Below are 23,262 nucleotides of genomic sequence, written 5' to 3'. Positions count from 1 at the left end.
GATTTTTGCGTGCCTGTGGGTCTGAGAGCAAACAGCTTCCGTCATGGGGCCCGCTGGCTCGGCTGACATTTAAATTCCGTCTCCTGGTCTCTTGTTCCTGCGGGGGCGGCTGGCACATCAGGTGGAACAATCTCGGCAATCTACAAGCAGAGCGAAAGGGCCGCTCAACCGGGAACAATCTGAGCAGCAAATTTACACACCGCCCTGACCTACAGCTGGGAAGCTGCCACTTAGATGTAATGCCATCTACCCCAGCTGCTGATAACTTGCCTAACTGACAGAGGCATCTATTCCACATAAGATGAATAGACCAGAGATTACACACCTTGGTCCGTAATTACTGGAGATTGTCTGGGACAAAAATAGACAAGCAGAAGAGTAAAATTATTCAAGTCATTTTATTGTTGCTGATAAATCTTTTATTTCTTGTAGTAGCATCTCATTATCTCACTACAAACAGGAGGCCTCTATACTGTACAGCAAAAGCCATCACTCAAGGTTAATTTGGGATAACGGGGATTTGCCACTCCTAATCTGCATATTTAGGTTGCAGTTTAAATATAACTATGTTAGAGGAAAAATAATAAATTTGAATTCTAGAGCACAAAATGTTGAACCCGGAAGTTCTGTAAAGGCATCGGGATTACCTGGTGCGTCCAGAAAAGGGTGGGTCTCTTTCTACAATGTATACAGGTGTCTCTGCGAGGCCCTAGGGGAAGTCGCCGATCGGGGCAGTAAGTGGCTCGGCTCTCTGGGGACGTAATACCGTGCGCTCGTGCTAGCACACAAGTTTAATGCGCAGTTGGACGTACGTCCATAAGCTCTTATGTGACAAGGGGATTAACGCGTCCAAATCGGCGCCTGGCTACCAGCGCTCATCCCATGTAAATTCCACGTGCTATTCCCCCCTTATGTAAAACATAAACGCGCACCCGATGTGCACATTTTTACTCTCAATGTCAGCTCCGGGGGTGTCGTTAATAAGTCTTGAGGAGCCCCAAAAGTTAATAGAAAAGCAGAAAACACGGCTTTTCTGTAGTTCCTCCAACTTAATGTCATGGCGATATTAAGTCACAGGAACCGAAAAAAGGGAGTAATGTAAAAAAAAAAAAAAGAATTAAAAAAAAAATGTCTTGCCGGTGGTCAAGTTGGGAAAACAGAGCCTCCTAAAACTGAGCGTCCGTTTTACTAAGCCGCGCACAGCCGTTTCCTCTGGGGGTCCGATGTGAGGAGGCGCCAGGGACGCACGGTTCCCCCCCAACGCCTCCTTGGTAACGCAGCGGCTCATTTGCCTTCTGTATCGTGCGCCCGGGAGAGGGGGGTGGGTGGGTGGTAGGAAAGGGCGCGCTCAGTCGCAAGCCCACCCGTTTTTTCGGCGCGGATATTGCATCGGCCTGCAGGAGAGGCGAAACAGTGGATCCCCCTTTCTGACATGGGTGGGTGGGTGAGTGGAGTGGGTGCTCAGGAGCATCACTTTCCCAAGTTCAAAGGGAGGAAACTCATCTGTCAGACTGAGTAGGGGGTGAGAAGAAGATTTCACGTTGCAGGTGTGGAAGCCCACAGGGAGCAAGAGAGGTCCCCAGTCCTGCACTGCTATCTCAAGCAGCCCCAGAAACTGACTCCTGCTCATTTCTCTTTACAGACCATTTGGGGCTGTGCAAACTGCTTTGCCTGTACTTTTTACTACTTTTGTGCTGCTTTACTTTGGGGTAGATTTTAAAAAACTGCGCCCGCGCGTACTTTTGTTTGCGCGACCGGCGCAAACAAAAGTACGCCAGATTTTAATAGATACACACATAGCCACGCATATCTTTTAAAATCCGGGGTCGGTGCGCGCAAGGCTGCGCAAAATCGGCAGCCTGCGCGCACTGAGCCACGCAGCCTGCCTCCGTTCCCTCCGAGGCCGCTCCGATTTCGGAGCGGCCTCAGAGGGAACTTTCCTTCCACCCCCCTGCATCTTCCCCTCCCTTCCCCTACCTAACCCACCCCCCCCAGCCCTATCTAAACCCCCCCCTACCTTTGTTGGAAAAGTTATGCCTGCCCGAGGCAGACGTAACTTGCGCGCACTGGGCCGGCCGCCGGTGCGCAATTCCCCGGCCTGGGAGCTGTTTCGGAGGCCTTGGCCACACCCCAGAAAAGCCCCCAGGCCGGAACCATGCCCACGGCCCCTCCCCCAGATGATGCGCCGCCGCGACACACACCCCCGACACGCCCCCCAGGAAATACCCGGGACTTACGCACGTCCTGGGGTTTGCGCGCGCCGCCGAGCCTTTTCAACATAGGCTCAGCGCGCGCAGGGGGAGCTTGGGGCAGATTTTCGGGGGGGGGGGGGGTACGCGCGTACCCCTTTGAAAATCTGCCCCTTTATTTGCACTAAAAGTATGTTTTAGTGCTGGAATCCAACTGACTATGAGGACAGGTTTTAATTAAAAGACTGTTTGAATGATCCCCTGGGCCTTACAGCTTTCCTCCCCGCCCCCCCCCCCCCCCCCATGGCAGAATCCAGAGCCGGAGTCAAGGGCCAGGTTTTTCCCAACCCTGCAGTGTCTGAAGGTGACTGCTTGCCTGTTTGGGAAAGGGAGTCCACTATTTTCAGAACGGTCAAAGGCAACGATGACCCCTCCGCCCCCCCCCTTGAATCTTTGGAACTGTCTTAACAGCTTATGTAAATCTGCATCCCCGTTTGTTTTCGGACTTCTGGAAACACAGAGGATGTGGGCAGCGTGCCAGTTTGTGCCCATCTCTGTGGCCTTCTTCCTGCCTTCACTACCAAGGTCTCCTGGTGTTGATCCCATGCATACTTGAATCCTGCTACTGTTTTGGCTCTGCTGGCCTCTGCTGAAAATTGTTTCAGGTGCCCGCCGCCCTCCCAGCGAAGATGCACGCTTTCACCTTCCTTTGGAGCTTCCCTGTACGCGGCCTGCTGGATTTCTCAGCGTTCGTCTCGCTCCTCAGCTAAAGCTTTCTATTCCCTCCTGGTGGGAAGGCGCCTACCCTTTCTCCCTTACTTGCCATATGTTTTCGGTTGTACTGCATCATTGCTTCGCCCCGCATCATTTCCACTTTGTCGGGGGATGCTGCGTGAAGCAGGTATTGCACCATAACATGCAGAATCTTTTTGCGGGCAAACACGTCCCACCCAGATACTTTTCTAAGAAGGCGCAACGCAATAAATCCACGGGACTGGAGAGAGGACAGCAACATCTGGCACTTATGGGCAAGTAAGGAGGAAGGGCATCTTAGGCTCTGAAGACAGAGTTAATAAGGCAGAAGAAACCTGACAAGGTCCACAGGTGGGGGGGGGGCAAGGTGCGTCACCAGTATTGGTTAGATTGAGAGGAGACAGAGAGAATAGCAGCAACGAGCTCAGTTATGAATGAAAATAAGGTCATAGAGAGAATTATACAGTATGTTCATTTGGTTTTGTTTTGTTTTTTTAAATCAGCCTGAAATCCACTAAAGAACAATAGAATTCTACTGCATAGCCCTGCATTCTGCATTCATTAGTGGAAATATTTTAATTGGGATTTTCCCTGTCTTTTACAAATAAATAAATAAATTCCCTTTGTCCCAGACTATATTACCTTTATGTTGCACTTCTGCTGAAAGAGATGTGCATTAGGGAACATTAACATGACCACAATATTCAGTTTCTTAAATCAATGAGAAACAAACAGGAAGATTCATTAGCAATGCAGTTCCCAGGATACTTTTTTTCTTTTTTTGAGAGATAACAGAGAGAGAACAAAAGAAAGGTCTCGTTTGGGTTGAGTCATCGAAACAAGATTTTGAAGAAGCTCAGGTCTAGCTGGGGCTTCGCGGAGATCTGGAGCTGTGTAGTGTGATGTTAGAAACATACAAATTCCAAATTAAGACGGCTCCCACAGATTTATTTCAGTTATTCAGAAATTATTTGGTGTTTTCCCACCAAGAATGAAAGATTTTTTTCCCCCTTCTGATCTCAGTCGTTGGGTTGTGTAAGTTCTTTTTAACATGCTCCAGTAGGGTGTTGTTGGCAACCAAGGCATAGGCAAGAGCTGTTGGTTTCCTGCCCTTCATTCATGCTGACATTATGGCAGCAGCAAGACCAGGGAGCTTCTCCCCATCTCTGAACAGGGATAGGGATTAGGGTCACACGTATTGTAACAAATCTGAGTGACTCCGCCTTAAAATCCCACAGAAAGGGCATTTATTTGCTTTTTCCAAGATACACAGGGCTCTCTGAGCTGTGTTTTATTTTGAACATGGGATGTGATTTTTATTTTTGACAAAGATCTTTCTGCCGAAAATTTTCTCTTTTTCCCAAATTTGGTTGAATCAAATGCGACGGAGGGTTGATTTTCAAAAGGTTAGCCGGTTAAAAGTTTTCACCGCCAACCAGCTAAATTTACCCCTGTTTTCTTAAATTCACAAGGCAGACAAATTTAGCTAGTCCAAAAGGGGGACGACTCGGTGAGCATTCCTGGGGTGGCTTTATGACTTAGCCAATTACTGCTGATTTCCTGCACTAAGAAAGTCATTTTCAAATGCAGCTAAAACGGTGTTTTACCTATGGAAATGACCTTGTACAAGATTGTAGGTAAAAGTTTGGGCATTTTTTAGCTGCAGGTTGAAAAGGCATTCTTGTAGGTGGGGCTGGTGTTGAGGTGGGATTTGGAATCATGCATGTTTTTTAAAGCATGCATGTAATTTTTTTCCCCCAAAAAACTGAGCATGGTAGGATGTAGATAGTTTTGATGGAATAATTTTCAAAGGGAAAGTATGCACATTCTGCTGGTAAACCCAATATCTGTAGGACAAAATGCATATCTAGAACTTCAATCATCACATTTTTTGAAGGATGGTTTTGTGATGGTGCACATTTAATTGGATTGAACTTTATGAACAATGGGTGGCAAGAGCCCACGGTTGATTAATCATGACATATGGGCAAGTCTTAATGAGTTTGCTATTATTTTTAATTATCCTGTCAGAGTCATGAAAATAAGGATCACTGAGCTGTCAGAGATGATTGGGCCACGACTATAGAGCACCAAATCTCCAAGTGATTCCTCACTCAGTTGTTGATGTTGGGTAGACGAAGGGGGGGGGGGGGGGGGAGCTTGTCTGTCAAATGCTGTCTGGTTAAACATTTCCATAGGGTTTGCACCACCAACTCTGTCACAATGGTCTGTTTTGATTGTAAAATAGTGTCAAGGGTACAGATGTTCTCATTTAAGTTTTTTCAGAGAATACTTTGCAGCTGGTTTCGTACCAGCTCCAGCTGCACGTCATGATGACTGTTCATCGAGCAGTTATAAAACTGGTCCAAAACAAGTTTTGAGCATCACCCCCACTTGAAAGAACTTAAACTAGGCGCATGCATTGCATCTTCTGAAGACTAGCTAAGCAAGCCAATACTGTGGACCTGACTGAAAATGTGTTACTTTGGTGAGATTCTGAATGGCAGGTAAAGATCACAGAATCTGTCCTTTAGGACAAATCACTGTGAGAATGGAAGATGTAACTGAGGAAACTGATAAACTAAAGAGCGACAAATCACTAGGAATGGATGGTATTCACCCCAGAGTTCTGAAAAATCTCAAATATGAAATGAAAGACCTCTTACTAGAAATATGTAACCCATCATTAAAAGCGGCCATCTGGTGATGAGTGTGGCTAATGTAACACCAATTTTAAAAAATGGCTCCAGGCTGATCTGTGCTGGGCAAAATGGTAGAAGCTAATCTTTAAAACAAAATTACTGGCCATATAGATAGGCACAGACTAATGGGAAAGAGCCAACATGGATTTAGCAAAGGGAAGTCTTGAATGTTAATAACCATGCGGGTAAGGGTGAGCCAGTTAGTACAGTGTACAGAGTTTCTCATAAGGGACATTTAACAAAGTCCCTTCTGAGAAACTCCTCAGCAAACTAAAAAGTCATGGGCTAGGAGACAGTGTCCTATTGTGGGTTGGTAACTGATTTAAAGGGAAAGAGTGGCCCTGAATGGTCAGTTTTCACAACACAAAAAGGTAAATCGTAAAGTGTCCCAGGAATCTGGATGGGGACTCGCGCTGTTTAACATATTCATAAATGATCTGGAGCAATGAAAGGGAGGATCAAGTTTGCAGAGGATACAAATTATCCAAAGCTGTTAAAACACAAGTGGATGGTGAGGACCTTGTGAGCCTGGGGTCTGGGCATCTAAATGGCAGATGAAACTTAATATGAACAAGTGCAAAGTGACACAGGGGAAGAATATCACTCTTTAGGTACGCAATGCTAGGTTTCATACTGTGAGTCACTACCCAGGAAAAGGGTCTTGGAGTCATTGTGGACAATATATTAAAGTCCTCGGCTCAGTGTGTGGCGAAGGGCAAAAAAGAAAACAGAGAATGGCATAATACCATTACGGTGGACCGCACACCTTGGTCACCCTGTTTCATAAAAGATGAAGCAGAATCGAATGGCTCCCTTATGAAGAAAGGTTAAACAGGCTAAGGCTTTTCAGATTAGAAAAAAGGAGACAGAGGAGATATGATAGAGGTTTATAAAATCATGAGTGGGCCTACGTCTTATAGCATAAATAGACATGCCAATTTCATGAAATGAATTCACAGCAATGATCGTTGGGAGGCTTTAGTGGAAAAATATTGTTACAAATTATGTCTAGTGATCCCTTCTTCTGTGGGCCTCCAAAATCTTTTTCAGGCTGAGACACTTCCCCCTGAATATCTCCCTTACTACAGTATTCATTCTGCAGAATCTGAATGCACCCTGCTTCAGAGGCCGACAAGAATTCAGGTGAGTTTAGCCCCATGAAAACAATGATCTTCACTGTCCTCAACTTTATCTCAGATAAAGTGCTACAGATAAAAACTGTAGCACTACTCTGCACTATAGGACTTCCAAATTTCTATAGTGCCAGCTATTGAAGGACATCAGGTGGGTACGCGATATCCTGACAAGAATCCTGACAAGAATCTATGAACAGCAGAAAACACATCTGGCACATTTAAACAGGGGTTAGCTGGCCCTAGAAATACAACGGTTAATTCACCTCTCTTGCCATTAGGGGTAGAGTCTTGTGGTTCAGGACTGAAGCTGAAATGTACTCTTTTCCTTCTTAAACATTAGAACTAGGTCATGTCCATCGGGAACTGTATGTTCCTTTCACACCAATTAGATTTGGCATGCCAAGGTAACCAAAATACAATTAAGATCCTGTCTCAGCTGCCCAGGTCACAGCTAGCTTGCCCTAATTTAAGGAATAAAAAATTACAAAGCACCGTATATGTGCAAGCTGGAAAATATGATTGGGGATGTGCAGTGTGTAGTGTGTTCAAAGTTGTTGGAATATGCATACATCAGAAAGTTTCTAACACAAGTTAAAACTCTAGAATACCAGTTTAGTAATGCATCTACTAGAAATAAGATTCCATGGGTATGAATCAACATGGAAATCTTGACAGTATCTAATCTAATCTTGGACTTATTTCATGCCATTCTACAAAATGTACTCAAATCATGTTATAAAAAATATAAATACATTATAAATACATTATACAAATCAAGCTACAGCATGACATCATAAAATCAATAATATACATAATAAACAGTTTAGTACCATCAAAAATGCAAATATAAAAGTCAATAATATGCATCCCAAAACAACATAATAGAAAAACCATCCTCTCACAGCAGCTCATCATTTCAAATCTGATAAAAAGCTCAGACCCTTCCAATTACTCCCATAGGGGCAACTGCCTTTGTTCACCCCTTCCAGCTGCAACCCACTTCTGGTTGCAGGCCTCAACTGATTGAGGGGGCAGATGTGACTCGGAATTGCACAGACAGCAGTCTAGATTTACTGAACATTTTTTAAATTAATTTTGGAGCACCTTAATCCCTTATAAATATAACTCACACCTGATTTGTTTGGAACAAAATCCATCTTAGTTTATTAAAAAACAAACAAACCCTGATAAATGATTATTATGATGATTAACCTTTAGTGCACTTTAGTGACAGAACTGCAAAGTCAGTAGTAAGTGACTGAGTCTGTAAAATGCTGAAAGAATTCAACCATTGAAAAAGCTGGATATCATGACTCTTCAGCCGTGACAGTAACATGAAATGATTACTTATCTGTGTCCTTTTTGAATGAAATAAAATATAAGAGACAACCTGAAGTAAAGTGAGACGCCTTCTACGTGTGAGCAGGAATGCTACTGGCTGGGAATGGTCAGGCCCCCTCTAGAAGCATTTGCAGGTGTTGGTGCACAGAACAGTTTTACCCAGGTAAAATGAGGGACTCCGCCTCTAGGGCCAGATCTATCAATGCACAGGGATTTCAAGGGCCAAGCCCTCCCCTCCCCAGAAAAAGGTGCTTCCAGGCCCTATAATTTGCCCCCAAAATGTCCCCGGATAACAGAAATAAAGGGTATAATAATTATTTCCTCTCCATTGAAATTTCAGTGGTGCCCAGGCATACTGTGATGTCATCATCCCTATTTATTATTCATTTTTGAGGAGTTGCCATATAAAGAAAATGCCCACAGCAATGTAAAACAGTGGAGTAAAACCCAATAAAAACACATGATAAGATAGATATAAAGCATAATATAATAGCATAATAAATTACAAATAAACAACATTCTACATCATTTAAAAACGCCCCAAATTAAAAACCAGCTGTCTAGATGAAAAGCATTAATGATGCACTGACTCGCGTGCTGAAGTCCTGCAGAGTGGCCTGATGAATCATACACTTTTTTTTTTCTCAGCTTGTTTGACAAGAGAGAACATTGGCAGTCAGATATTATTATAGAGCATACAAAAAAGAATTACTTGCAGAAACCCAGACACCAGACAACCAGTGAGATGAGGAAAATGTAAATCGTTCTAACCAGGCCTGGATTTAGGAGTTAGGCAGTGGCCTAGTGGGCCAGATTTCCAAGCCCAGACAAGGTCCTGCTTCTGCTTCTTCTAGGGCCATGTGCTGGCAGAGCTGCAGCGGAGGCCCTGCCGTGTCCCACTTCCTATAAGCACCAACATCTTAAATCCGGTCCTGGTTCTAACTGACCATCTCCTGATCGCCCAAGGAGTTGGTCTTGATGAAGGTCACTTGGGATTGCAGTTACACCCACGAACCCTGTAAGAAGGGATTACCTCATGCAAGTTTAGAAGAAATAGAGGAACCTTGCAGGACTTATTAACTTCTCATATGTAAAGCACGCATGAATTTGTAGGATCTTTATAGTATTTCTTCATGGACATAACAAATATATATATATATATATATCTATGACCGCAGAGAAAAGCTTCCCCCAACCCCCTCAGTAGAACAGCACAGCTACTGCAGCCTTGCACGTAGCAGCAACCATATGGAGGCATGAGTAAGCGGAGTGGTAGCCAGTGTGGCTACCTGATAGACTAAACCCCCCCCCCCAGTGTTTTATAATTAAATGTTTCTCTCCATTTCTCAATATCATAACTGAAATGAATTCTGATCTTTACATCAATAGAACATCACATTTCTTGACTGACTGGCTTGTCTCCCAGTCTTTTTTTCCTTTGCATGAGGGAGTGTTGCATTGCATAGCCATAGCTCAGACTATGCCAGGGTAGGCAACTTGATTCCTGGAGTGCCACTAACAGGTTCTGATTTTCCGGATATCCACAATGAATATGCATGCACTGCTTCCATTGTATGCAAGCATATCCCATGCATATTCATTGTAGATGTCCTGAAAACCAGACCTGGAGTTGCCAACCCTCGACTATGTTGCCCTGTGGCAGGAGTAGAATGGACAAACACAACGTGTGCTCCTACCTTTGTTGTTTTTACTTTGTTTCCCGTGCTACAGCTCCAGCCAGATAGGTCTGGCAACACCTTGCACTCCTCTCCATCTAGACAAGGCAGCATCTGGCACCACCATTTCAGAATTACTATTGAAGCTGGAAGAAAGCAACAACAAAAAAAAAATTGCAGTGAGCTACAAATGAGAAGCAGATCTTCGTCTCCCTACAGCATCTGGCAGCACAGAATTCATTCTGCACACCTGAACAAATGGGGCTGATGTACTAAACTGTGCCATGGTCCACAAATGCATTTTGTTGCAAAATAAAAGGACAAAAACCATGCAAAATGATGTTTGCAAATAACAGTACACATAATTTGCTTGTTCTTCATGCAAAATTTAGCTTTTGTGATCTGCAGGGCAAAATGAGCTGCATAATTATGCAAATCATCTAATTAGTAATGTTCACATGGATACATTTTAAACAAAAAATTTTGAAAAGGCCAATTTTTTTTGCAAAACTTAACTACACCTCTAGGAGGGGTCAGTGCATTGGCTTCAATATAAGTTACTGTGCACACCGTGCATCACTTCAAATCGTTGTGAGTGCAGAAAAGCCTTGCCAGGAAAATGCAGCAGCAGACATGCTTCCTCTAGTGCAAACCTGGGGATGCAAAGCTATGTAGTGCCTTTTACTGAAACAGCCAGTCACTGTGCTTTACAACAGTAGCACATTTGGGCCGATTCAGTAAAGTCCGCGGGAGAGCGGGCGAACACATTTGCATGTTGAGGGCGCTATTAGGTTCGGCGGGTTGGACGCGCGTTTTCCGCCCCTTACTGAATAAGGGGTAAGGGAAAACGCGCGTCCAATGGCAGGTTAACAGTGCGCGAAGTCGGAGCGCACTGTACTGTATCGGCCCGATTATTGAGTGGAAGGTCTGAATGTCAGTTTTTGAATTATCATCCAACCATAGTCAAGGAACTGAATTCCAAAAGACAGAAAGAGACCAACTCGAAGTTGCATAAAGTCAGCTGTTGAGCTTGTGAATCTGTACAACTAATCCCGCACCTTTCAGCACTGTGGTACACACTCAGGCAGACCTCGTGTCAGAGAGATCCCGCTGCCTCTGAAGGGAAAGATGGGGCACGCCTTGTCTGGTATCTAAAGTGGATCTCTGTTTTTTGTTGTGGTTTTTTTGTAATGACCCTGTAATTCCTCTCCCCGACCGCTCAGCTCCACCTCATCCGCTTTCAATAGCTCCTTGAAATATTTTCTGCAGCACAATTAACATGAGAGCCCAATGATCCAGACCTGGTTTATGCAGCATCCACCTCAGCAGATCCTACAGGAGAGAGAGAGCCCCAGGCAGCGTTGAGATGGGACCGGAGGCTGGAGGAACCTTTCGCATTGTCGCAGGGTCTCCCAGGTTAGTCAGCAGCTGCGGCCAGCTGAAAGGTTTCTTTCTAAACCTGAGTAAAGTAGTATCTCGGGGAAGGTGCATTGGAGTACATTTTTAAAGACCTGCTGCCGGGGTAAGAGTACCATTTAATTATATCTGAGCATCTTTAGGAAAACATTTTCAACCAAGCCTAACTAGTCATGTCTTTCTGCCAGATCTAGCAGGGCAAAATTTGGTTGGTTAGATTTAAGCCTGCAGTTCATTCGGCTGGTTTTTAACAGCTTATACTTAGCCAGCCTGTGTTGTTTCACAAGATGGGTACTTTAAGCCATTCTTAGGGGAGGTGTTCCCAGGGGCATGGTTTTGGGGATGAGGTTGGAAACAGTGTGCATTGATTTGATTTTCCAATCTACCTGCACAACACATAGGGTCCTTCACTTTCAGTTTAAACCGATTTTCACCCTTAAATCCCCAGATTTTTCCAAAGATGACATAGTTTTAACCGATATTCACCCTACTTTTAGGCTGATTAAAAAGCTGCTCCAGAAGTGCAGATGCAGCGTTTCAAGGCCTCCAGCTGGGCCAAGGTGCACGCTGTGTTTCCAGTCCCGCCCTCCACCAAGGAAAGTGCTCACCCTCCAGGGCCTCCCATGCTGTGTTTCAGGTCCCAAACGGCCAAGCTGCCTGCTGTCCTGTGCCTTGAATGCATTTCAGGCAAGCCCTGTCCACCAGAAGCACTTCCCGGCAGGCTCCCTGGCCCCGCACAAAAGTAGACGTGAGGGAGCCTCAGTAAGCTGCTTCCGAAGGAGAGAAATGAAGCCTGGAGCCACCACCGGTGAGGATGAATGGGGGGTGGGGGGTGTATGGGGGTTTTGTGAGGGAGGGAGGGAGGGAGATTATCGGTGAAGTGGGAGGAGTGGGGAGGGGGGGCATGCTAGGCAGGGGATGGGGGTAGAGATGGGTTTGCTGCTAAGTAGATGGATGGGAAAATCAGTTAATGGTATTTTATTGTCCTGGTTTCTGTTCACCAAAATAACTCTGATATTTACCTGGAACAAGAAGGAGTCATTTTTTCAACTGATTTTCTCCTGTTTTTGTTCTTATCATAATATAACCTGATAAATTCCAAGGAAAAATAACAATAAAATCTGAAAGTGAAGACCCCTAACTATCTCTCTCTCTATATATATAGGAGCAGCCAGAATCTGCCCACGGGAAAAGCAGATACTAAGCCTGTGGGGTCCTGTGTTCCTGTCGATGGGCTGCTCGAACACTCACACCCTTCAAATTTTCAGATTTGCCAGGGAAATAACTTTCTCCCTCTGATGCAGCAGAGCAAAATAGTTTTCCTTCCAAAAGTTTCAGGTGTGCACGCTGTGTCTGAGAGTTTCACCCTGAAGTTCATAAAGGATCTGGAAGACTGGGCGCACAAGCGCGTGGGTTTGCTCGGCAGAGCTCGTCCTTCCACTGAACCACGGAAGAACCAGCAACGCTCTGAAGGAAGGAGCCAGCGGCGGTGTTCCCGTGTCCATGGCAACGACCGGCCCCACAATAGCGTAATCAAAGGCGAGCAGCTAAGATGATTCCAGATTAGTCAGAGGCCAAAAAGGACATTATAACCAAAACGGTACAGTAATAAGTAATTAAGTCCGTGGTCTACATGAATAATCAGAGGATAAATGCATGCATAAATTTAATTAAGAGAAGTGCTTGCTGGTATACAGAGAACCTTGATTATCTCTTCGCATTTCTGCTTATTGGCAGATAACCAGGTTCTTGAAATTGTCATTCCCCCCAAGTCTAATCCCCAGCTTGATGCATTTGACTCTCTCCCACCATCCCATCACGCCCAGTCATTCATTTGACGATAGGTAAGGCTGCTTCAAGAGCAAGGAGCAGTCCACTCTCAGTTCTAATTTAATTTTTTTTTTTATTATTATTCAGTGGATTTTGGAAAACCAGTTTCACACTGCTTTTCAAATGCAAAGGGTTCAGTTTTACAAAACCGCTCAGCACTTCACCTCTAAGCGCTCTGCTGATTCATTTTCCTACATTTACAGTAGGTGTCTAGCAGGGAAAATCGGCACCAGGAGCCTAACGTTTTTTTTTCCTGCCCTAACTGTCCATGTGGCTACCTATTTTTTAGGGACCTAAATTTAGCTGCTCAGCCCTGGTCAGTTTTTTGTTTTTTTTTTTAGAAGCACCGACTTAGGCTCCTTTGAAAGTTGACCCAAAAAAGAATTGCCTTCTTTTAATGGCTGAAAACATTTATAACTTGGCCGCAAATGCATTGCTGTAGGGCAAGGGAGAGATGTTTCTCTATCCCGCAAGCACATTCCCCAATAATTGATTAAATTAAGTTAAACCTTTAGCAGTTGCTGAGTCTATATTTTGCTATTCCATGAAATCCAGATTCCAGAGACTAATCTAACATCCTGCCTGGTGCATCCAGTAACACCTGCCACTCTGTGCAGATTACAAGATTTACTGAAGTAAATTCATTCTCCATTACTTTCTGTGGATCAGGCCTAAGATATGTGAAAACCTTTTTTTTTTTTTTTTTAAGAGGTTTGCACACCAATGCAACAAACTAAGGGGGCCTATATACTAACAGTTTTCTCCCATTGTCTCTCTATGGGAAAAATGCTTAATGACCAGGGCTCTAATTCTGCTGGTTCACTGAATTAGTTTGTGAACCCTAGTTAAAAAGGAATTGCAGTGGGTCCTGGCAAAATCCATTGTGGATGTCTGCAGACTGTCAGGTGCACAAAAACTCCACAAAGGTGCTCAGGAATTTCCTAAACTGAATGAAGTCCTTACTGGCCATGGGGGTGAGAGGACAGAGACGCTACACAGATATGAGAGGCCAGCAAGTGAGCAGTGGTAAAATTGTCCAAACTGTGTCTATTTGCTTTTCAGTTCAGGTGAAGTGCCCAGAACTGAATATTCTGCAAACGGGCACCTTGTACGTTGCAAACAGAAGATTGCACAGTGGAAATACAGATTTTCCATGAGCAGCTGTGTTGGGCCTGGAGAAAACCGGATTCCTTCCAGATCACAGTGTTTTTGCTTGGACTGACATAAGATCGCTGCAGAGGGTTATCGAGGGCACACAGGTTTCTCCCACTTCAGTGTCACATCTACAGAAGAAACCAATGCGATTTCCATGACCCAACATCTTTTGGAGCGAGGCATCCCAGCTTGCTAAGATTTCACTTTTATTTATTTATTTTTATTTATTTATTTAAATGCTTTTAAAATATACCGACATTCATAGGACATATCATGCCGGTTCACAATCAACTTTGGAAAGCGAGAAAGGAGAAATTACAAAAAAACAGGGAGGGAGCTTCCAAGGGATTTTGTTTCTGTTCTAATGCACCCCTAACGGTTGCTTAGCTTTCCTCGCAGCTGCATCTCGCCGGAGTGTTTCTCCTCTTCAGTTTATTGCCTTCTCCAGCTCCTCAGCCTCTTCCCGGCTCACAGTTTGCTAGCTCTCTTCCATTTAGCCTATGATGTGCCAAGCTACTGCTGTGTCTCAGGTGCGTCACTTCACACTTCTCCACATTAAATCTCATTTGCCATCTATCAGCCCTGTTCCCTCAATTTACAGCATTTAAATAATCTTGCAATTCTAGCCTCTCAGCTCCTGTGTCTTTGCTAACAATGTGGCTTCTGCACAGTTTGCTGTTTTGCTATTTGTGTCTAGTGTCACATCATCTAAGAATACAGTGAACAGTGTTAGCTTTATAATGGAATACTTTTTGTTAAGGAAAAATATGGAATGGTCTGAAGTAATAACAAAAGAGCTCCAAACTGGAAGAGGCCTGGTCCCTTATGGAGCGTACAACCTTTGGCTTAAAGATTCAACGTCTTTTCATGAACAACTTGAAACTACAAAAATCAGTTAGACAGCCAAAATAGATACCACAATGGCTAACAACAAGAACACTACTTCTTCTTTCAACAGGAAACCCAAGCATCAGCCCCAAAAATTACGGACCAGAAGAAGCAAATAGAATATATAATCGTATCAGCTCTAGTAGACATGGAGATAGAATAGAAGGCAACAAGAGAGGAGCCTCTGGAACAAAAGACGAGAGGACACTGAATAAAGCAATTATGGCCAAAATCTCAGTATAGCATGGACTGTTTATCAGAAAGCTTTTGATAGCATCCAACTCTCTTGGATAATTGATCGTCTTGAAATGTACAGAGTAAACTCTGGCTTGATCGAGTACATCTTTGCCATGAGAATCTGGCAGACTACACTTCACCTGCATTATGAAGAAAGACAATTTGTCATTTATGACATCAAGATTCAATGAGGAATATTTCAGGGAGATTCCCTGCCACCAGAAAGCCACGGAATATTCTCATTAATTCCTTGAGTTATATAGGCTTATATAGCTACTAATGCCCAACTGATAACATTTCACCTACTATTTGTAGAAGACTCGAAACTCTACAGTTGCTATGATGGTCATTTAGCAGAACAACTTCCAGTAAGAAGAGCTTTTTAGATGACATGAGGCCTGGAAAACGTGCAACGGTGACCTTCCTTAGAGGAAAACTAAGCAAAACTGCAACCTGACAGAACAATGGCTAGAGAGAGGTGAATTTAGACATAATGATGAGAGATTGATAATTGAGGCACAGCATAATAGACTACGGACAATATGGTTCACATGCAGCATAGAAAAAAATTGGTAAAAACAGATGATGCAGATTCTCTAAATCAGAATTGAAATGGTCAGGTGTGACGTGCTGTCTTCAGAAGGCCTGTAAACAGAGTAGTACAACAAAGTGGCATGGCTCATCCACTGGCAACTGTGTAAATATTATAATACTGGGATCACGACCCTGACAGAATCACAGAAAGAAGGTGTGATCACCTGGGACACTCCTATTCCAACCTAGAAAACGGGATGTTTTGGTAAAGGAGAAAGCAGAAGAATGGCCATACATAGCAACTAATCTGTGGATTGTAGGAAGATCCTTAAATATCGAGAAATGCAATCAGAGACCAAAGAAAACGAGCCCCAGAGATACAAAAATAGTCCCAGTTCTGTTGGGTCTGATGAAAAAGAATTTCCAAGTGCACCTTGATCCGTTCCCTGTGAACTCCAGGAGGCTGCTCTCTTTTCCACATTTCAAGGTGAGCGCAAGAAGTGAAATTTGGGAGATTGAGATCATTCTGGACATGCTCTGGTTTACAGGCGAGGTTCATTCTTGTCAAGGACTGCAGAAAACAAACCCATTGGAAGACACTGGCCCTGTGTACATGCAGGCTCCTGGCACCGGATGCCAGCCCTGGTTACGACTGAGCTGGAAGTAGACAGGAGCAGAAGGAAACCCCTCTAAAATAAATTACTTTATCTTTCCAACTCCTAATATCTGTATACACCAAAGAATATCCTTAGCTCTAACCTTGCACTATACTGTACGTGTAACTACCATGAAAGGGGGGGGGGGGGGGAGTTTAATTCCAGTGGATTGTGACTTTGAAAAATGAAAGCGCCTCAAACCAGCAAGAATTTGTCCCAGCAAGAAATTATTTTTAGCTACAAAGATGCTAATCTTTGCCCTTAATTTATGAGGCATTATACTGCAGTTCTCCTGTGCTCCAGTATGAAAACGTTTGGTGCAATAAAAGCATCACTGAGCTTTGCTATCCATGAACCACCATCAGTAGATGTCAAAAGTTTCCAACTCAATAGGTATCGCCTGCTACACCCTTGGCAATGCCATATATTAGAGGCATATCGTAACATTGATTGTCAGCTCAAGAGTGAGCATTATCCCTAACTTGTGGCAGCTGAAGAAGGATCCACGTAGTCTCCAAAGCATCATCCATTTTACTAAATAAGGTACCCAAACTTGAGAATGGACGTCAATAAACTTCAATGTCATGCATAATAATACTTGTGATTTTTATAGCACACCTGGATGTAATAAGGCGAGGGAAAAAGAACTTAGAATCTAAGTGGTACCTCAGGCAATGAGAGATGAAAGGAACTTGCCCAAGGTTGTGTCTGTAGAAGAAGCGGGATGCACATAGCACTATCAAATAATCATTCAGGGAATTGGTTTGTGGGTCATCATATTTCAATGTTTATGATGGTGCATACTCAGCTTCTCTCTCTCTCTCTGCACCACATGGTCACTGACCCAGAAAATCAACCCAGTTTACTTGTACATATTTTTCAAGTGCAATTCAATTTATTTATATACTCTTAAAACAAAAACTCCAATACAGCAGTGTTTTAGCATCAAAAATGCATCCATCTCCAGGGGATTTTCTAACATGTAAAATAAATGCCGCGTCCACTCAAGCACTTACAGGTAGATTTTAAAAGTGTTGCGCGTGCAAAAATGGCCCCATACATGAGTATGTGGGTCGCATGCGAGCAATGCGAATTGCTCGCAGCTGGAAAGTATGCGTGTACATACCTGGGTGCGGGTCAGGAAGGAGGAGGCAGAAAAGGGGCGGGGCCATGACTTACACATGTAACCCCGAATTTTGCACGGCTGAACATAGCAACGCTGTGTAACTTTACTGCTGGAGATTCTGAGCCAGAGGGGTCCTGAACACCGGGGGGGGGGGGGGGTAACACTCTATATACCTCCCACTGTAAGAGGGGCACTTTCAACAGGGTGGGTTTGGGGGGGGGGGCGGTGTTACATTGGTCTGCCTAGGCTGCAAGGATCTGTACACCCTTGTAACACCGCCCCCCCCCCCCTCAAAATCCACCCCAAGTTGAAAGTGCCCCTCTTACAGTGGGAGAGATATAGAGTATCAGATTGTCTCTCTAACCCAGTCTCTCTCGTCACTTGTGCGAATGCACGCATAAAGGCTGCACACATACCCGCTTGTACTCGCACGTACAATATAAAATGAAGCCTACCTTTGCTTGAGTGCCCAATAAGCGCATTTATGGGCGCACGCATGCTCTTTTTAAAATGTACCTGTTGGCAGGCGGCCGTATAGTTTCTCATGCTGAAGCTGTTCCAATAAGTCAATTTCGAACCGGCCAGTCTTGAACCGAACACGTGCACAGGGGCTAACTTACCCTCTCACCTTTAGAGGGAGTCCCTCCAGGTCAGGGCAGTGAGCTGGCAGGGGGAAGGAGAGACGCTTGTATACCCTACCTGTTCTATGGAGAAATAGAGGCCTTCAGCTTCCAATCCAGCACTTTCCGTGGACGCTAAATTTACTAGGAAAAAAAAAAAAGTTCATTAAAAGAAATGAAAGTTTCTAACTTACCATCTACACAGGAAGGAGCTGCTCGCGTCGTCCCTGCTACTTGTCCAGGAAAACAGGAGCATTTTACTGTTTGGGATCTTTCTTCAATCTTATTCCTATTGCAGCACCTGTGGGCAGCGATAACTTCACACGTGCCGGGCTCCACATGAACTGGGAGAAGGGGAGGAAAAGAGGGGGAGTGGGGTGAATACAGGCGGGACCTGGCGAGAAAGACGACCTTCCCTTTGAAATGAAGATACTTTTTTCACCTGCTCAGTCAGTCCCCTACTGCATCTGCCCAAACCGAGAGGCCACTTGGGCAATAGGGAAACAAAGAAATAACCCCTCTCCTTCACGTATAAAACCAGGAAACAAACCTTCATCTATAGAATGGAAGAACTTTGTTTTGCCGAAGTTAGAACTTACTGGAACTTTATGGGCTTCAGTTTTGCCAAGTCGGTTTTATTCTCCTGCAGCTTACGTTCACAAAAGCAGAAATGTGTTCCTCTTCCTCTAGAAGGACCCTTCCAGTTCAGCCCACCCCAACGAGAATATTCCTCGCACAACCAGTATCAACTCTGCAGTTATTGGACGCTAAATTCGCACCAGGAGGAATTTCAGGTTCGGCAGAAAACACAGATCTTGGAGAGATCTAGCAATTCATAAAATCCGTGGTAGATATTTCTGCTGACCCAACATAGGAGGTAATTTCCAAAGGAGTTACGTGCGTAAATGCAACATATCCTAGCAATTTTCAAAAGCGCACTTACTCAAGTAAATGCTTTTTAAAAATCAGGCCTTTAGATTTTATGGGCCTGCCCTAGACATTTTCTTTAAAAAAAAAACCAAACAAAAAAACAGGTTTGTCAAAGTGCATTGCCAGATCTTTTCCCTGACCTATTAAATTGCTTTGCAAACTGCTTTCGAGGAATTTTGCAGATCCCTATAGCCAGTGTCATCTCCAGGCCCTAGGAGAACTGGATGGGCCACGGTGGAAGCAGAGGGTATGAGTAAGGGTTCGGTATTATTGGTGTAGAAGGCACAAAGAAGGGAAGTACAGGAAAGTCAGGTTTGGTTCTTTTGTTTATACCCAGAAAGAATGTCTTAGCCTGCTCTGGTTTTCTATACAAACTTTCACAGCCTTTAGCTTGAATTTTCAAAGCAGATTTATGCGCAGAAATATATCTATCTGCTCCTGCATGCGCACACTTTTGAAAATCAGAAATATTTATTTATTTATTTAGAGCTTTTCTATACCGGCATTCATGATAAAATCATATCATGCCGGTTTACAGATAACAGGGGGGTGCAATAACTTTGTACATTTAACAAGTGCAATAACAAGTGCAATATGTGCGCAAATGCTTCTCCCCGCCCCCCACCAGGAATGCTTCTTGCTACTCCTGGTTAAACTATGTGAGAAAGGAGGTTTTGCATAGACTTAATCACACATAACACTCTCAAAGCGCCACCGGCATGCACAAAACAGGGTTTTATGCACGAAAGTTTCAGACGCATAGATGCACGTAAAACTCCATTTTCCATGCGTCTGGGCCTTTTGAAATTTACCTTGGGGTTTGTTCACATAAAAGTATGTGCGGATGCAATTTCCTGCATACTTTTACGTGTACTTGCAGGAGGTAGGGCAGGAAAACCATTCATGCGTGCACTTCCTAAAATCGGCCATGTACGCATAAATGTCCGCATCTGATCCCAGGCATACCTGCGTAAATGTGCACACGTATGCCGGTCAAACATTCGCACATACCCACTAATTTTCAGAGTGGACTTGCGTGAATAAGTCTGCTTTGATAGTTTTGGGTGAACTTAGCGGGTACTTTAGCCTTAAGAGCTATGTTATACATTTGGGCTCCCTGCATGCAAGTCACTTGAAAACCAAGTCCAATGCTGCATAAACCCAAAATACGTTTTATGTAATATTCATTAAGTGGCAACGCTAGGGAGGTCACGAAACTCAAGTTCTCCCTTCTCTGTTACGATTTCTACGAGAAGATTGTGAACAAGCAAACTACAGGAGCTAAAAATGGGGGACTTATATTCCAGTTTGAGAAACTGCATTGGCATGTCAATTTGGCCATGTTGGGTCAGTGTAATAAAAGAAGTGGTGAAAGCACAGATAAGAGAATTCCCAGATTCTGGGGCTGGTTCATATTAGCTGGGAGCAGAATTAGACATACTTTGCTGCTGTTTTTCTTGCTTCCCCCAGGATTACACAGCGTTTTCCCTGCTCTTCCTTTCGAGGGAAAGCTTTTATTATCTCCGTCAGCTCTGGGAAATGTGCATTTCTTATATCTTTGTAGTGTGCAAAATACAGGAGAAAGTGCATCTCAGTGGTTATTTCTCCAGTGATGCACTGCATGCAGAGTTTACATGTGCCATCACTGAAATACCGTACTATGCAGGTTAAATGTTACTGCCGCATAAATAAAAATGATGATATGTTTACTGGAAAATAATAAAGTACCTCAAGAAATGGCTCAGAATATTTGCAGAATGATCTAATGATGTTTTAAAGGTAATTCTGTAACAGCCTGCATAAGAAAATCGGCAAATACATGCATAAATGACACCAATTTTCAAAGCAAACTAGCACACATAAGTTCACTTTGAAAGTGGGCTTAGATCAATACTGTCAGCCTGGGGGAAAAGAAAAGCCTTCCTGTTGGGCATGCTTAGGTCATGGGAGGAAAAACGGCACGCAAATGTGGGCATGCCACTCATCCGTCCCTCTTTGCCACCCACACAAACATCAGGTGCAAAGCATGCAGGTGCTTTTAAAAAATGTTCCCTTATGCTGGCTAATTTTTAAAGGGAAACTACCCCCATAGGTTATCTTTGAAAATATGCAGGTTGGAAGTGCTTGCAGAGTCTGCAGGTAGGCGAGTTGCTTAAGAGTCCAGGTTTGGCCAGATGTTTACCAAAAGAAAAAGAAGCTTGCCTGCCATATCCAGTAAAGGCAGCTCTGTAGTTGAAGGGCAGGTTAGAGTGCTGGGCACTTCCTTGATAACACCGTTCCCTGCATCTACATAACCCACTGGAATATGGTACACACACAGTTTTTAAACATGCATTAGAGACAAAAACCAGGGCTAATTAGCAAAGTTTTGGTCCAGCATAACCTTCCTCCAGGTTTATTAATGAAATTCTCTAGGGGGAGAAAATGCTGAGACAAAACCATAACCCATCCCGTTCCCCCCCCCCCCCCTTGGAGAACCACTCATTCCCCTTTGCTGAATGCCACAAACCTTCAGAAGGTTAGACATCAATACCCTGATCCCAGCACTAACTGGATTGCTACTTTCCCCGATACTGTTAGGATCAGATATTCCCCTCTTTGATTTGACTGTATAAATTAAGTTTCGTTTAATTCTAATCACACTAATGCCTATCATGCTGCACAAATTAAATCGCATCTTTCTGTTGCAGAGGAAAAGGTTACACCGAAATCAACTATGTGGCTAGGTTAATTGAAAATGAAAATCAGATGAAAACTGAATAAAGCACACAAGGGAGAAAAAAAAAAAAAAAGAGAGAGACAGCACTTTCTGTGGCTTTAATCAACTCCGAGCCCTTAATGTTACAGGCAACCGGGTATGATTCACTAATGATTAAATACTGTATGAGGTGTATTATCAATCTGGAACACGAGATGGGGGGAGGGAAAAAGCTACATTTAGAGTAACTTTAAAATTTGGCCAAAATGTTCACTTTGGCTAGAATCAGAAGAACAACATATTTGAGGGCATGAATGCACCTGTGGAAACCGTTCAGATTCTAGCCAGCATCACAAATCCAGGACTGCCCCTCCTATATGGAGGCACAGATGAGGATCAAATGCGCTGAATTCCCTCCAAGACCAGTTTAAGAGGTATTTAGCTTATCATGAACAACACTAAAGCAACCTCTGCCCTGCTTGGTCTGTCCACTTGTTCCCTGCCTACTGAGGCCCTACTAAGTCTCTGGCCACCTCCCTGCCTTGCCTCTGTGTCTGTCCCATGCACGTCTGGCTTCTGCTGCCACCCAGGATACTGCTTCCTCTACGGGTTAGCGATTACAGGCATTCGCCACCATCTCAGTAAAAATGCGTTTCCCCTGAGCCTTCCCTTCTTCATCTCATGACCCCCTTGCTTTCTTCCATGGTAACTCTAACAATAAGGCTTCAGTTTTAATGCTGCTTCCTTTAATAACCTTGCCAAAATTGTATTTCGCTGGCTGGTATTTAGTTTTCTATTCTATCTTCCCACATATGTGCTTAAAATGGGGCAAAAGCTATCAGAGCAGTAACAAAGTCGGGGTGAAGGAAAACGTATTTAGCAAGTTGTTTTGTATAAATTCTCACTTTAGGTATCAGGTACAGAAGACACATAGAAGAATAGCATTAAATTTACATGCACTTAAAGCTCATTCATCAAAGCACAACATTAAGGGCCGACAGCCTCGGAATTTTTTTTGTTGACTGTCGATTCAAATGAGTTCAGTAAACACTTATCGTAGGAAGCTGTAATTTTGGAAGCTATCTTTTTCCTTTATTATGTTTTGTGGTTTTTTGTTTTCTAACATGGCACTGGTAAATTGGAGATACACAAACGTCTTCAAGAAATAGGGTCTGTGAACGATTGGTCAAAGGTGGGTCAGTTTTGTTTAATATGAAGCAATTTGTTTTCAAATAAGATTCACCCTTTTCAAAATCCCAAGGAAGAATTTCTTAAGACAGTGGATCCTGCATATTTTTTTTACCCGAAAATCAGAATAAAAATGTTTTAAATTTGAATTTTGTTGAATCTGGTAACATTCTTAAAAGAAAATTTG

At 43.7% G+C, this 23,262-nt stretch overlaps 1 protein-coding gene and 1 long non-coding RNA gene across 6 annotated transcripts in view; one reads left to right on the top strand and one right to left on the bottom strand.

Annotated features, from left to right (window-relative positions):
• The window catches only part of LOC115074172, a 170,538-nt gene extending 160,613 nt beyond the window's left edge, over positions 1-9,925 (top strand). For both annotated transcript variants that reach the window (XR_003852200.1, XR_003852199.1), the window contains exons 5-6: positions 6,695-6,787; positions 9,853-9,925. This is a non-coding gene — a long non-coding RNA (uncharacterized LOC115074172). The remainder of the gene's footprint in view (positions 1-6,694; positions 6,788-9,852) is intronic.
• Positions 1-23,262, bottom strand: part of TAFA3 (TAFA chemokine like family member 3) — a 128,714-nt gene that overhangs the window by 3,890 nt on the left and 101,562 nt on the right. For all 4 annotated transcript variants that reach the window (XM_029573404.1, XM_029573401.1, XM_029573403.1 and 1 more), the window contains 2 exons: positions 18,454-18,603; positions 9,819-9,943 (listed from right to left, as the gene is read on the bottom strand). In XM_029573404.1, the coding sequence (XP_029429264.1) occupies positions 9,819-9,943; positions 18,454-18,603 (275 nt within the window). The remainder of the gene's footprint in view (positions 1-9,818; positions 9,944-18,453; positions 18,604-23,262) is intronic.

This window comes from Rhinatrema bivittatum, chromosome 12 (genome assembly GCF_901001135.1).
Source record: "Rhinatrema bivittatum chromosome 12, aRhiBiv1.1, whole genome shotgun sequence".
NCBI classification, from domain to species: Eukaryota; Metazoa; Chordata; class Amphibia; order Gymnophiona; family Rhinatrematidae; genus Rhinatrema; species Rhinatrema bivittatum.
Note: the sequence above shows the minus strand (reverse complement) of the source record. Positions and strands in the feature narration are given on the sequence as shown.